This window comes from Punica granatum, chromosome 4 (genome assembly GCF_007655135.1).
Source record: "Punica granatum isolate Tunisia-2019 chromosome 4, ASM765513v2, whole genome shotgun sequence".
In the NCBI taxonomy this organism is placed as follows: domain Eukaryota; kingdom Viridiplantae; phylum Streptophyta; class Magnoliopsida; order Myrtales; family Lythraceae; genus Punica; species Punica granatum.
This window is the reverse complement of record NC_045130.1, coordinates 7,616,690-7,631,480: the sequence shown is the minus strand read 5'-3', so window position 1 is coordinate 7,631,480 and position 14,791 is coordinate 7,616,690. Positions and strand designations below refer to the sequence as shown.

At 34.1% G+C, this 14,791-nt stretch overlaps 1 protein-coding gene across 1 annotated transcript; it reads left to right on the top strand.

Annotated features, from left to right (window-relative positions):
- Nucleotides 1-6,065: 6,065 nt before the first annotated feature.
- Nucleotides 6,066-14,514, top strand: LOC116203069 (alcohol dehydrogenase-like 4). The gene is made up of 10 exons (XM_031534735.1): nt 6,066-6,185; nt 6,331-6,467; nt 6,547-6,596; nt 6,711-7,042; nt 7,190-7,272; nt 8,759-8,834; nt 10,039-10,100; nt 10,470-10,565; nt 13,747-13,908; nt 14,193-14,514. Exons 1-10 carry the CDS (start codon nt 6,161-6,163, stop codon nt 14,301-14,303), a joined length of 1,134 nt encoding a protein of 377 aa, XP_031390595.1. The 5' UTR covers nt 6,066-6,160; the 3' UTR covers nt 14,304-14,514.
- Nucleotides 14,515-14,791: the final 277 nt, after the last annotated feature.

Below are 14,791 nucleotides of genomic sequence, written 5' to 3'. Positions count from 1 at the left end.
AGAGAAATTTTTGCCTCTGCTGCTCACTTTCTTCCTTCTGAAACAAAGGAATGTTTTTTTTTTTTTTTGTGTGGTTAAAAGAGGAATGCTATTTTACTTTCGTAATTATGAGGCCCCCGTCCTTCGACGGTCGCACATCGCCGCAGCTTTGAGCAGATATGTTTGCAGCAATCGGAAAGAACATCCGATGGGATGCTTATGTTGAGAGTTATAATCTCACATCAAAAAATTAATAAAAAAAATATTCTAAGTATAGTAGGCCCTTTTGAATGAAGTGTTACAATCAAAATTTTTTTTAACATAATCTTTAACTCCTCAATGAAAAAAATATCATCAATAACAGCATTCCATCAGTAGAGCGGATGGTCTTGCACGACATGGTGCCCTTTGCTGTAATGATCTTGGCCGTGTCCCCATGTAATGATCTTGGTGCCTTTTTTCGCACGATATGATGCCCCTTGATTAGTCTTGAATTTGTCTATATGAACGAGCTACTGCAATACAATTATTTTTTCTAATAAATTCTTTTAAAGAAAACGACAAAAACTGTTAGTATGTTTGTTAATAAAACTAAATTTAACTTCAGTTTTCTCACAATTCAAGAACACAATTATTACTTTTTTATTTTTTTGTCAAATTTTCTCTTTTAGTTTTTCTTATATAATATTACAATTAATTTTTAATACTAAATTATTTCAACTATTTAAGACATTTTCTTCAATTTCAACATTTTTTCTTCAATTATCAACAACACAATCATTACTTTTTTATCTTCTTCTTTAAATTCTCTCGCATATTTTTTCTAATTGGTTTTGTCTTCATCTTCTCAAATCAAACTAAATCAAATTAAATTAAACTTAATTTCGTTATCAAACGTAATGTAAAAATATTCAATAACTACAACTTTTCACTAAAGCTCAAAGCGATTTTGAGTGTGAGCTAGCGGTCAGTGAGCCCCTACCCCTCCACAGGGATGGATTTAGAGGGGGCGCGGGGGGCGGTCCCCTACCCCTTCCCCTAATGGATTCGGGAAAAATTATGAAATTTCTATTAGAAATTGTCGAGTTTATCAATTTTTCAATAAAATTATCATTTTTTGGCCCATTGACTTTACGATACAAAATTTTTTTGAACTTCGTCCCTCTTAAACAAAATTTCTAAATTCGTCCCTGCCCTTCCGCACTCTCAACCACCCCTTCCCTCGTAGTGATCACTGTCAACTAGGGCTTCCCTGCTACCCTGCCGATGTGGTGGCAAAGCCATTCGCTCTCTCATTCCTTGTTCTCGTTTTCTATAATTCTAAAATTTCTTAATTTTGAAATTTGTTTTATTACTCATAAAAAAATTCCATATTAGCAAATTTATATAGAAAAGTTGTGATTCAACACAAGTGATCGTCATCAACCGTAGTGAAGATGCGACCGGCCACTTCAACATCTAATATCCTCGGGCAGTGTGGAGGCCTCCATCACCAAGACAAATCTTCGATGTCCTAGTCTGGGACACCACTGTTAAGGGGAGATTCTAAAGTGCAATTACTAAAAATGGTGACAAAGTACACTCGAGTAGTTTACTAAAAGTTTAAGGGCATGTTTAGTTTTGAAGGTTTTTTTTTAAAAACTCTATTTCACTTAACTCCACTTATTTTCAATTCAATAATACAATTATTAATTTTTTTATTTTTTTAACCATTCAATTCAATTTTTAATACAAAATTTTCTCAACTATTCATTACTTTTTCTCATTTTTTTCATTATTCAACAATACAATCATTACAATTTCAAATAAATATAATTATTTATAATTGGAATAGAATTAAATTTGATTTCACTCCATTCCCAAACAAAGCCATATAAGTTATCTCAAAATCCTTGTGATTCACTAGCATTGTAAGTACAAACTCTTCGAGAACCATGAATTTTACTTCAAACATAAATAATTTACTAAGAATTTGAGTAATTTATCCCAATTAATTTTTTAAAATACTTGTAACTTATTCAAAAGAAGTGTAATTTACTTATTATTGAGTTACTTTACTACAAATTTTAATAATTTACTTACATATATGATACAACCACTTTCAAAGTAATTGCACCTTAGACCTTTCCTCGTCAAGGGAGTGTTCTGACCGACAGCTATACCACTACCATAGATAATCGAAGGCTTTAATAGTAATGGGCGAAGGTATACCCATGACTATTAAACGGCAAGACCAAAGTGGATTAACCGTGATACGTTGAGGATAATCCTGAATAAAAAATTGAATTAGGTCTAAATTGAACAAACAACTGAAGATTGAGGTCCTTAAGAGCTTTTTATATTAAGCCAATATGGGCAATAGAGAATTTTGAATTTATTTTTCCTTTTTTTCAAGAGTAAGTGGAATGCCAATTTTGTTACGAACAGGGTTATGGTGTGTTTAAATTTAAAATTTTTTTTAACTCAACTCCACTTATCTTCAATTCAACAATAAAATTTTTAATACTAAATTCTCTCAACTATTCATTACTTTTTTCACAATTCAATAACACAATCATTACTTAATTTCAACTATTCATTAATTTTTCACATTTTTTCTTATAAGTCAACAACACAATCATTACAAATCAATTAAAACTAAAATTCAACTCAACTCTAATACCAAATATATTCTTAACTGTCCTTTAACAATTATCACAAGGAGAGGAGTACAATTTAGTCATAGGTGAGAAGAGGATATATATATTAATGTCACTGATTTTAATATACACATATGATTAGGATATTTTCGGAACTTATTGACTAGCAGACGCTGATTTAATGAAAGAAAGTCCACTTACATAATAAAAAAATCAAAAATATTAATGAATGATGTGGAAAACAAAATTGTTAGGTTTGAATCAGTCGGAAATCTCTCGGAAATCTGCCGGAAAGTTTTTCCAATGGATTTCCGATGAATTATCGAGGAAAGTTTTTCAAAGGATATGTTCCTCAGAAATTTCTCTCAGTAGTGGCGAGAATTTTAATAGTGCTTGTAAATAGAGAAAATTGACGATTATGAGAGATTTGATTTTTTTAATGAGCCGACCTAATTTGAAATAGGATTAATCTGATTTCCTAATACTCCGATTATGCATACCGAGAAAAAGGAAACAAATAAATTATAACGGATGCTTAGAATTTAAAAAAAATGTTAATTATGGAAATATATAATAATTAATTAATTAATTAATTAACTAATTAAATCTGAAAAAGAAATCCGTGAAAGCGAACAAGATATAGACGATTAATTGGTGGATGGTTGCATTAAATTTGGTGACCTAATTTTAATTAATTGTCCAGCCAAAAAAAAATAATTTTTTGTCACAATAAAACTATTCATCGAATTTGCTGATCCAGTCATAAGATTTCGGGAAGTCAATGGGATCAATCGATTTCAAAATACCTAACTATATGCATGCATACATTAACGGTTCGGAAGAGTATTAAATGCCTCATCTCAGCTTGCGAGATGAAGGCCGTTATATATATCTCCTTTGTGCGTATGACATTTGCACCCTTTGGAATAGACACCGATAAATCAATGGGGACTTCCAGAAGATACTTTCATATATACACTCGACTTTTTTTTCTGGTACAGTAGAATGGAAACCTAATAATTTAAAAGTGTCGAATTTTTTGCCTCTATTAATTTTGATTTTATAAGTTTTAAAAGTGTCGAATCAGTCTTATATGTTTGCTCATAAGACGCTTTTGATCCATTTTGTAATTGCCATACTGCTAATGTGAACTTGACATCGTTAATTGTCTCAACGTCTCAATTTCTAATCGACGGAAGAATTTGAAATTTAAAATAAATAATAAATAATAATTAAAAGAGAGAGAGAGAGAGAGGGACCGATCGGAGGCTCCACTTCCAGCCACCCCTCTCTCTCGTCGGCCGGAAGAGGAGTCCCCGATCTAGTCTTTTTCCCCATTTTTAATTTATTATTATTTTTCTTTTAAATTTTAAATTTTAAATTTTTCAGCCAAATAAGAAATTGACACGTGGACAAAATTAACGGCTTCAAGTCCATATCAACAGCTCTATTACGGCCGACTACAAAACGGACCAAGAGTATCTTATGGAATAAACATATATGATTGATTCGATATTTTTGAAACTTATAAGACCAAAATTAATAAGTCCTTAAAAACTTATTTTATCATTAAACCATATTCTCGTAATTTAAATCAAGCTTTTTTTTTTCCAGCATACTATCAATCAGTCACTAAATAGTGATCAAATTGGGATAAAATGAAGTTAAAAAGCACAACCGGGTCTAGAACAATAAATGATCATATATAACATATATTCACCGAAAAGAAAAAAACTAATATATAGACATGCTCTAGAGCGTGTATGTAAAATTTGTTTTTTAATTAGTCATGTAACCCGCTTGTTGCACGGATGTTTATTTATATTGATTATATTACTAATTTTATAACACAAAATATTAGAAATAAACAAAAAATTATTGGGAGTAGTTATATTAATTTATATCTCTAATAAAATTGTAAATATATTATAAAAATTTGGAAAAAAAAAATAGAAAAAATGTCCAAGTTTATATTAATGGGGAGACTCGAAGAGACGATTCACCACCAAATGAGAGATAGAAGAATTTCGTGAGTCCAATAAGTTTATGTGAAATGCCCTTATTGTGCGAACGGAAAAAATTCGTAAGAATAGACTAAATTAATATATATAGATAGATTAGCGGATATGTAAATTTATTATTTTTCGTTTACATTGTAAAAGGGACTCATAGTCCGGTAAAGAGATTTAAAAACTTAAATAAAAGAGTACAATAATTTTTACTATCTAGAATTGAATGAGTTATCAAAGGTATGATAAGATTGCCGCAAAATAAATGTGTGGGACCACACATTTTCCCGGTCGTCCCAAGTCCTATCCCCTATAAATTATTTTGATATTAGATTTTTTTTTCGGTTACGATGGAAGTTCATTGGGTATTTTGATAATCTTATCCTCCATTAAATTTCACTGTACTAATTAATCTGGCTGTTTTTCTTTTAAGCTATTAAATCGGATTAGATAAGATCTGGATTATACACGTGTCTCAATTTTTTTCAAATTAAAGATTCATTCTTCTATCTTTGAATTTCGAACTTTTCTACCATGCATCTTCTTGACGACGCCCGTCGCACCCTTCAATGAGTCGAAGCTGGTTTGATATTAATCGAACCAAAATCGACGGTTTCAATAGAATAAATAACAATTTTATTTATTAAAAGGAGAAAATAAAAATAAAATTGGGCAAAGGTGCGGAAGTTATTCGAAGCTGCCCTTTCGACTTAAGACCACAACTTGAGTCTCTGGCAACATTACTATGCGATGGAGATATAGGTAAATATTGCTCTGCTTGCTTTTGCCTCCCCTTCTCGACCAATCTGATCAATACCACTATCGACGAAATTCCCGGGCAATCATAATTGTCGGTTGAAGACCGTCCAAAGGCGATGCATACGCTGTTTCAACGGTTTGATTTTGTCCAAATACGTCGAAGATTTTAAGTAAAATTGAGGGGCTTAACAGACCCTTTCCATTTTATTTGGTCATAAATTTGTTCCAGTCACAAAAATGGGTGAGCCGACTGGTCGGCAATTCAATGTTTTAGTAATCAAAGCGTGTGTGCTGTGTATAGGCCGCAAGCCAAACCAAATCGATTTTGGTTTGGTTAACATTGAACCAGCTTCAACCCGTTCATCGGCATGATTGGGCATTATCGAGAAGATACTTGGTCGAAAATTTCAAAATTAAAAGATAGAGGGGTGAATCTTTAATTTAAAAAATTTGGGACAAGTGTACGGCCTGAACCTTATTTAATTTAATCCAACAGCTTATAAGAAAAACAACGACGGTGGTTATTTTTCCTACCAACCATGATAGCATCACCCATTAATTAATAGGCCCCCATCCCCTTCAATAGAGTATAATTGTTTTCTCAATAATAGAAAGTTGCTATACGACAGATTCTATTGCCGAAAAAACGCAATTTGCTGCCATATGCATGCACCATATAATACTGTATTGCCATTTTCTTTGCCCTACATAAGCAAACATACCATTTCGAGTTTTGGGTCACATTAGATTCAATTACAGGTTGAGAACCAGGCAATGGGAAAGGTTATCACTTGCAAGGGTAAGAAGCCAAAGAGGGGAGAAAGAACCTAAAATCCCTCTCTTCTAATTCCTAATCTTTACTTTCAATTTGATGAGACGCACGTATCGATGTCACCGTGTGTTTACGTAATTTGTTCGTTGTTCTCTTTTTTTCGGGGATGAAGCTGCTGTTGCAAGGGGTCCGAGTCAACCTTTGGTCATAGAAGAGGTCCAAGTCGACCCGCCCAAGAGGACTGAGATCCGGATTAGAATTCTCTTCACCTCAATATGCCACACTGATCTTGCTGCTTGGAAAGGCGAGGTGATACTTTATGTATAAATTGCACGTTATTTGATCGTATTGTCATAATATTGACATATCAAAATTGTTGATCGTGTAGAATGAATCTCAGAGAGCATATCCTCGAATTTTGGGGCATGAGGCCTCTGGGTACGTATATCATCATCGCGATGTTCATTTGGTAGCTGCTTGAAAGCTATAACTCATTTTTCCGTCAAGATTCGTCCTAGAGAGATATTCTAATCTCGCAACTCGTGATTTCAGGGTCATTGAGAGCGTCGGCGAAGAGGTAACGGATCTGAAACCGAGGGATCATGTGATTCCAATCTTTCATGGAGAATGCGGCGATTGTGTTTACTGTCATCACCCGAGCACGAACATATGTAAGAACTTTGGGGTTGATCCGATGAGGAAAGAGATGCCGAGCGATGGGAAAGTTAGGTTTTGGAGCAAGGGTCGCGGTGAGCCGATATACCATTTCCTCAACACATCGACCTTCAGCGAGTACACAGTTATCGACTCCTCTTGTGTCGTTAAGTTCGACCCCCGTCTGCCCCTCAAGAAGTTGAGCTTATTTAGCTGCGGAGTCTCCACCGGTATACGGATTTGTTCTTGTTTTTCATTTTAATTTTCTAGAAAACGGCAAAAAAATTTCTAGTAAAATTGGAAAACTGTTGTAGAAAAGTGTTCTAAACGCTTGCTGATTTCGGAAACGTTGGTTTGTCTGATTTTGATGATGAAAGGCGTCGGCGCCGTCTGGTTTACGGCCAACGTGCAGGCTGGACAGAAGGTGGCCGTCTTTGGATTGGGCGCTGTAGGGCTTGCAGTAAGTCGCACTAATTGACAATTTACATATACAAATACACACCATTCCTTTTACTTTTTTTTCCGATTATTATAAAAGTCTCCTGAATCTAACAAAAATTTAAATAAATACGGGTAGTCCCGTGCACTAAAAACAATCAAAAACAAAACCTATCGATTTTAAATGAGAGCATGTACCATATTATATATATTTATTATAATACAAAACAAGCTTAATACAAATGAGACAAATTTCCGAAAGAATTATTATTAATTGTTGAATATCCTTATTATTTCTTTCACATTTCATATTTCGCCAATATATTCCAAGTTTCCAACATTATAAATGATGAAAATTCACCAACTAGCATGCCATATTGGCTTTGATCCATGGCCAAGAGTTAGAGATACGGGCATATCTCGTCACTATATGGTTAATGGTTAATACGGGTACATACTTACGATTGATCGTTTCCACGTAAAGTTGTTTTCATCTAAATTAGTCAATGAGGAATTGAATTTCGAAGACAGGAAGGACAGTTCACAGAAATAAATTATCGGAGCCATAACGGCCTATATTGGATATATATATATATATATATATATATAAAATATGTATGCCTGTATATTTATATGGAAAAGGAATCTCCTTGATTTTGATTACTATGTATGCCAACCAATATTTTCTACATTCTGGTGTTTTGCTAAAATTGCTCCCTCAAAAATCTCTCTGCATGACTTTTTTTTTTTATTTTTCTAAAATATTGGTATATCTATTCAATCAAAATCATACTTACAAAATTCCACACCCTCCCGAGTCCAACTACACTAGGGAAAGAAAATATCTAGGTGATTTTGTGACTACTACATATGTCACTACAATAATATATAGTATATACTATATTTGCTTTATAATAACAAGGGAAATAACTCCAAAAATCGTGCACTTTATTTCTTTAAAATAAATTTCTTTTTTATTATTTTATATTATATTGATGATGCGGGTTATCACCGTTAACCCCGTGGTGGCCGTTAGTGGCAGGTCAACTATTTTAGTCGGAAAAGGGGGATGAGTGGGACGTGGAGGGGGAAAAAAACTACAGTTGATGCTTTTATTTGCATAGAAAAACAACAAGAAGAAGAAAAGGAAGAAAAAAAATCGTGACAAAATTGAAAATAATGGCAAAGTTCATGATTTTTGGGTTGCTTTTCCTAGTAACAATTATAGTGTAAGATATCTTAGTGACCAGGAGCGGACCACAGCATATACTTGGAAAAGAATTTGCATCAAATTCTGAATTTAACATTTTTTTTCCGGGCCATGCCTAGCAAGAATTAATGTGAAATTGTCTTCTATTTCAGTAAAAAGATCCCCATCAGCTGGCCCGGGCCATGCTTAGCTAGAATTAATGTGAAATTGTATTCTATTTCAGTAAAAAGATCCCCATCAGCTGGCAGGTGAAAAATGGAATAGAAATGTCCACTGTAACAAATCTGATAATTTTCAGGTTGCAGCAGGAGCCCGAGCCAGAGGGGCATCCCAAATTATAGGTGTTGACATAAACCCCAATAAATTCGAGAAGGGTAATTCTCATCTCCTCGGGTTTCTTTCTCTAGATGATCTTTCATTATGCTTTACTTTCACTTTTATGGACCGATAATTATTCTGTATAGTCACATGAACTGAAAGTCTGAAACTATAATCTTAATCGACCGTGGACCATTAGAGTCGTGATGATCGCATAAGGAGATCGAAGTCACCGTCAGTGTTTCCTTTTCATAATTTTATGGACATTCATGTTTTGACTATATACTTATTAATATGAATTCAAATTGACCTCACAAATAAGTATTATCAATTCTAATTCTTTTTCAATAGAAATTCGCGAGGCATAATTTTAATGCCCAAAAAGAAAAAGGACGAAGAAGAAAAGATCGTGGTAATTAATTTAACTAATAAGACACATGTGCTGGTGGATCTGATTAAATATAAAGTTAGGTATTGGATCAAGGAATTCGAAAGTCAACCGCAATCGCAGCTTTGCTTAGTTACGAAATAGCAAAATCAGTGAAGTGACAGTCCCATATATAATAAAACTTGCTCAATCACATAAAATTCTCTTTTGCTAGAAATAATCATATAAAATTCTTCACTAGAATACATAAATAAATTGTGTACGATCTATTTTCTTGATTTTATAGTTCTTTTCGGGTGCAAGATGAAATAGCTACTATAGTGCATCTTTTTTTCTGAAATCAATGAATTAGCGGTTAGCCATAAGAACGAGAGTTCGCTACATTCTGCATTTTTTCGGGTTCAGATCTTATCGGGAGGTTAATGTATAGCCTCTTTAGACCAACCTAGGGAAATTGATCTGGAAGGATGTAATCCTAGAAAAACCTGTTCCGTTTGGATTCAGAGTTAAAGTTACTTTGATTTTGATTTTGATTTTGATTGTGGAAAATGATAAATGAGATGTGATTATAAATTTGATTTGGGAAACGTGTATTTTTGTTGTGTAGTGTGTTGAGTTAAAGTTAAAGTTATAATTTTTGAATTGGAAAATGTGTATTTTTGTTGTGTAGTGTGTTGAGTTAAAGTTAAAATTAAAGTTAAAATCAATTATTTTTGAATCCAAATATTCCGCTTCTTATTTCCGAAATATGACTCTCTCTTTTTTTGACATCGAAACAAGAACATAATTGGCCTTCGATTTGTATGTCTTCACAAATCTCTCTCTCACGCACACTAACTATTCCTTGTCCATATGAATATTAACTCGTGAAGGTAAGGCAATGGGAATCACGGACTTCATCAACCCAAATGAGCTCCAAAAACCTGTCCACGAGGTAACCTTCATGTCCCTTTTTCTTTTGTACAAATGGCGGACTTCGCACGGATTTAATGTGCGCACGGTCTATCCCACTTGCATTGCCTCTTACCTATCTATTCGTAGCTTCTCATTATAATAAAATTACGAGCCGCCTCCGGTACGGTGTCATCTTATGATTTCGAGGAGAGGTTTCCTCCACTGCAACAAGTGTCCCAGAATTAGCTTGAAAACGATAAATTCAACCGCACTCGGGTGTTCCCGATGGAATTAATCGTCCGAAAAGGACATAATATCATCCGTTGCTTTCGTTGTCGCCGATCACACACGAGAGTCAATTTTCTGTATGACAAGAGAAGCGTTCTTGAGGGGTTAATTATATATGCAGGTAGTCAAGAAACTGACCGGAGGCGGTGCAGATTACAGCTTCGAGTGCACTGGGAACTTGCAGATTCTCCGGGAAGCCTTCTTGTCCACCCAAATGGTACGTCTTTTTATTTTTTTTATTATTTTCTTTCCGTACATTGGTTTAATATCCAAAAATTCAATGAATCTTGACTAATATAATTTGAGATGGATCTGTCTATCAAAGATGAAACTCTCCTAATCATGAATTTCATCTCAATAGCTGGACCCGGAACCAATACTCAGCCCACTAATTGATACGTCCTTTCATCCCATGCTATATGTTTCTAACTTATGGTTGATTTATTTGAATGTGTCTACTTGTTCATTAATGCGTATATATCTAATTTGTCTGGTTCATTTATTGTTTGTCCCAACCGTAAAGCAATCGACAGTACATAAATTTGCAAGACCAAAAATTTTATAATTTATATTTGGATGTATGTATTCTAAAGCTCAAAAAATATGTACCCATAAAATAATTTTCCTGTCCCATAAAGACTACGTGCATGATAACATCGCCAAATTTATCTTGCTGGGATAAGTTTAAAATGAAAAATTGACTGTTGAAGCCACTAAGGTACAGTTCCTCTTAGGGCCGGGTCACAAGGATTTATTAATGGTCAAACAAATCAAGAGGAGAGGTTTAATGAACACATTGATTATGTGAGTCCGTCTAGTCTCTCAACAAGATGGCTAGGGGATTTTTTTGGAAATTTCATGGTGCAATTATTGTATGGTGCAATCACATTTTCATCCATTGTATGATCAATTATTTATTTTTATTTTTTATTAATATTTACAATCTTAAGGGTGAAAAAGGTGAATGCACTAAAAAAATTATCGCCCCATAAACCTAGACAGTGCGCATGGATATAGTGCTATCTTTTTTCTTTTTTTTTTGGAACCACTTTTTAAACCGTTTGATTGCAATTAACGTAAATAAGTAATTTGGTCTCTGACTTTGGAAGATTGCATCATTTCAGTCCCTAACAAATTTTTTACATCAATGGAGTCCTCGACTTTTTCGATTTGCATAAATATGGTCCTCGTTACATCACTTAGGTCCCCGTGATAGCCAAAAAAGAAAAGTTAAAAGTTAAAAGACAAAATGACAAACGACCCTCCGACAACCTCTGGGGGAGCTCGATGGCAGGGGGAGCCCCCATTCGAGCTCCCCTGCTGTTTTTCTTTTTTTTTCTATTAAAAAGGAAAAGAAAAAAGATGAAAATGGAAAAAAAAAATAAAGGATCTAAAAGATGTAAGATGCTCCTCAGTTAACACTATCATATCAAAAAGGACCTAATTGATGTACCAAAAATAATCTCTTTATGTATTTTGTGTAAAAAAAAAGGACTCTTCTGATGTGACAGTGGGCCAAATTTATGCAAATTGACAAGCTCAAGGACTAAAATGATGCAATTATAGGGACCTAAATGATGTATCGAAGACCATATTGATGTAAATTGAAAAAGTCAAGAACTCGATTAATGTAAAAAACTTGCTAGGGACTCAAGTAATGTAACCCTCCAAAGTTATGGACTAAATTGCTTATTTACTCATTGCAATTATTGATGAATAAATAAATCATTTATTGATCATAGAACGGTTAAAAATTTAATTGCACCGTGCAACTGATTGCACCATAAATCTTCCCCTGTGCATCTGATTCGCCATGAGAATATTTGATTATCAAGGATAAGATAATTGGCCTGGCAGTTTGACTTGAGAAATCCCTAAACACAAAAGGCAGGTCAACCTGTTAAGAAAACGAAAAATATCTTTTGATATTAAGGAAAAATAAAACAGTTTTGCTTGGATGGAAAGAAATGAAAGAGAGGGGAAGATGAGTTTTTATAGGATTTTTTGAAATTTTCATAACTTTTCCTCTCTAATTTCATTCATTTTCTTCGATCCAAAACAAAGGTTAAGGATTTTCCTTCAGATTTAGGAGTCTAGTGCTGATATAATGCATGGTATGTTATGGGATGGTCATCATTGAGCTTATTTAAATAATAACTAATATATTCTTCGATTGTTGTGAACTTTGTTATTTTTGAAAAAAAGAAAAAGATTCGTCAAATTAAAAAATAATTTGGTGAAGTATGACCTTGTTGATCTTGGAAACAAGAGATTGACTCAATTAGTTTTGAGAGTTTTTTGGTCGCCATCTTAATTTTAAATTCAGAGGTCATAGAATACAATAATGTCACATCTATTGGTGTTGAACTATTTTCTCATGAAGAATTTGTTGCGCCTGATATACGATAGTAGAAGACAATATGAACGAAAAAGCAAAAGTGACACACGGAATTGATTACCCAGTTCGTCAGTAATTCTGACTACGTCTGGGGGCGCCGCCAATCCAGGTATATCCACTATTTTTAGTTAGGGTTACAAGAGATATAAACTGTTGTTTTAAAGGGAACAAACCCTAATTACATTCCCAATGGACCAAATACAATATGGGCCGGGGGCTACGCCCCCGGGCCCCCAAGCAAGGGGGGGCTACGCTGATCTCGACCCGAATTCACAGTACTTCAGACTCCATAACTCAACAGAATTTGCTTAAACCAGCCCGAGGAATTAGTCTAATACGAAAATGCCAAAGACTAGAAGACCTAAATATTTAAATACGCGCCTTTTTTTTGTTCAAGCGTGCAGCGAAACTATTGATAGATGAGAACCACTGGATTGTTTATGCAAATTCTGAAAATGTTGATGCAGATTGATTTGTGTCGATCATATTTGCAGTTGTCTAAAAGAGGATTCAAGTTCTCTAGAGTTTTCAGCTTTTGCTCGGTTCAGTTAAAAATGGAGTTTGTGTCTAATAGACTTCGCATACTAATTAATGAAGTGTAATTCAGTTGGTAACGTGTCAAAATTTCAAGCACTAGATCAGCGGTTCAAATTTGAACATTCTGCGATGGTACTCGAACTCATATGATTATGTCCTCTGGAAATTATAATAACGGTCACCCAACCCCCCTTAGTTAAAAGAAAAAGTTAAGAGTTGACACGACGTATGATGCTCGAGTTGCACGAGGAATTGTGCCGTGCTGGGTTTGACCTAGATAGGAAACTCCGAAGAAGAAGAATCGGTTGACTAATTTTCATTATAGATTGACTCAGCTTGATTCTAAATTAGTCCGAATCTACCTTACTGAAAGAAAAAGAGTCCCGATCTATTAAAAATATGTGTGTGTGTTTTTTTTTTTTTTGCTGGTTATATGTATAAATTGGATGTATTTACCATGCAGGGTTGGGGTTTGACCGTGCTAGTGGGAGTCCATGCAAAACCGGACACGCTCCCGATCCACCCGATGGAGCTCTTCTCCGGACAAAGCCTCAAGGGCTGCATCTTCGGAGGCCTCAAGGGCAAAACTCAACTCCCGAGCTTCGCCGCCCAGTGCTTGGAAGGGGTAATCTCGCCTTTTCATATCCACCCATACGTCGCATCCAAGTATGACAAATAAATTCATAATTGGGATGTCACAACATGTGATGATTGAAAGTCCAAGGGCCCTTCCACGTCCATATCAATATTTTAGTAACAACCCACAAGAAGTATGGTTCAACAACTCTACTATTCTCGCTCCAAGGCACGATATATTACATGCATAGACGACGTTATCGATACATGGTTGTTACATATTATGTTTGTAATAATTGATGTGGCATGTGTGTTCCTGAGTTTGGATTTCAGGCTGTGAATTTGGACGAGTTCATCACGCACGAGCTTCCCTTTGAGAGGATTAACGAAGCGTTTCAGCTCCTGATCGATGGCAAGTCCTTGAGATGTGTTCTTAAACTCTGATTAGCCCAATGGACCCAAGAATTGTTTAGTTGATGTGATGAATTTATCGTATATAAAAACTTTTTTTATTACACCATGTGATCATTTAGAAAACTCTATGTATGCGTGTATGTAATAAGAGTAGTCTCACAGTGGAAGATAAAAGCGGTGCCTGTCAAGGGATATTTCAATTGAGATCCATTGTGTAAACTACTTTATTACTAGTAATTAATGAACCGAGCATTGCACGATTTTATGTTTATATATCTCTATATCATTTTTATTTTAATTATTTAATTTTAAACATGAATTTTCTTATACAAAATTATAACAATTTTCAGTTTCAATTTTTTAATATTCAAATGATAATCTCAAATAATTTTAATAAAACTTATTATAATAATAATAATAATTTCTATATCAATTAATATGTATCATATATATTTTTTAAATTAACTATTAATATAAATTTATCATATATATTGAGTTTTCTAATTAGAATATAAACT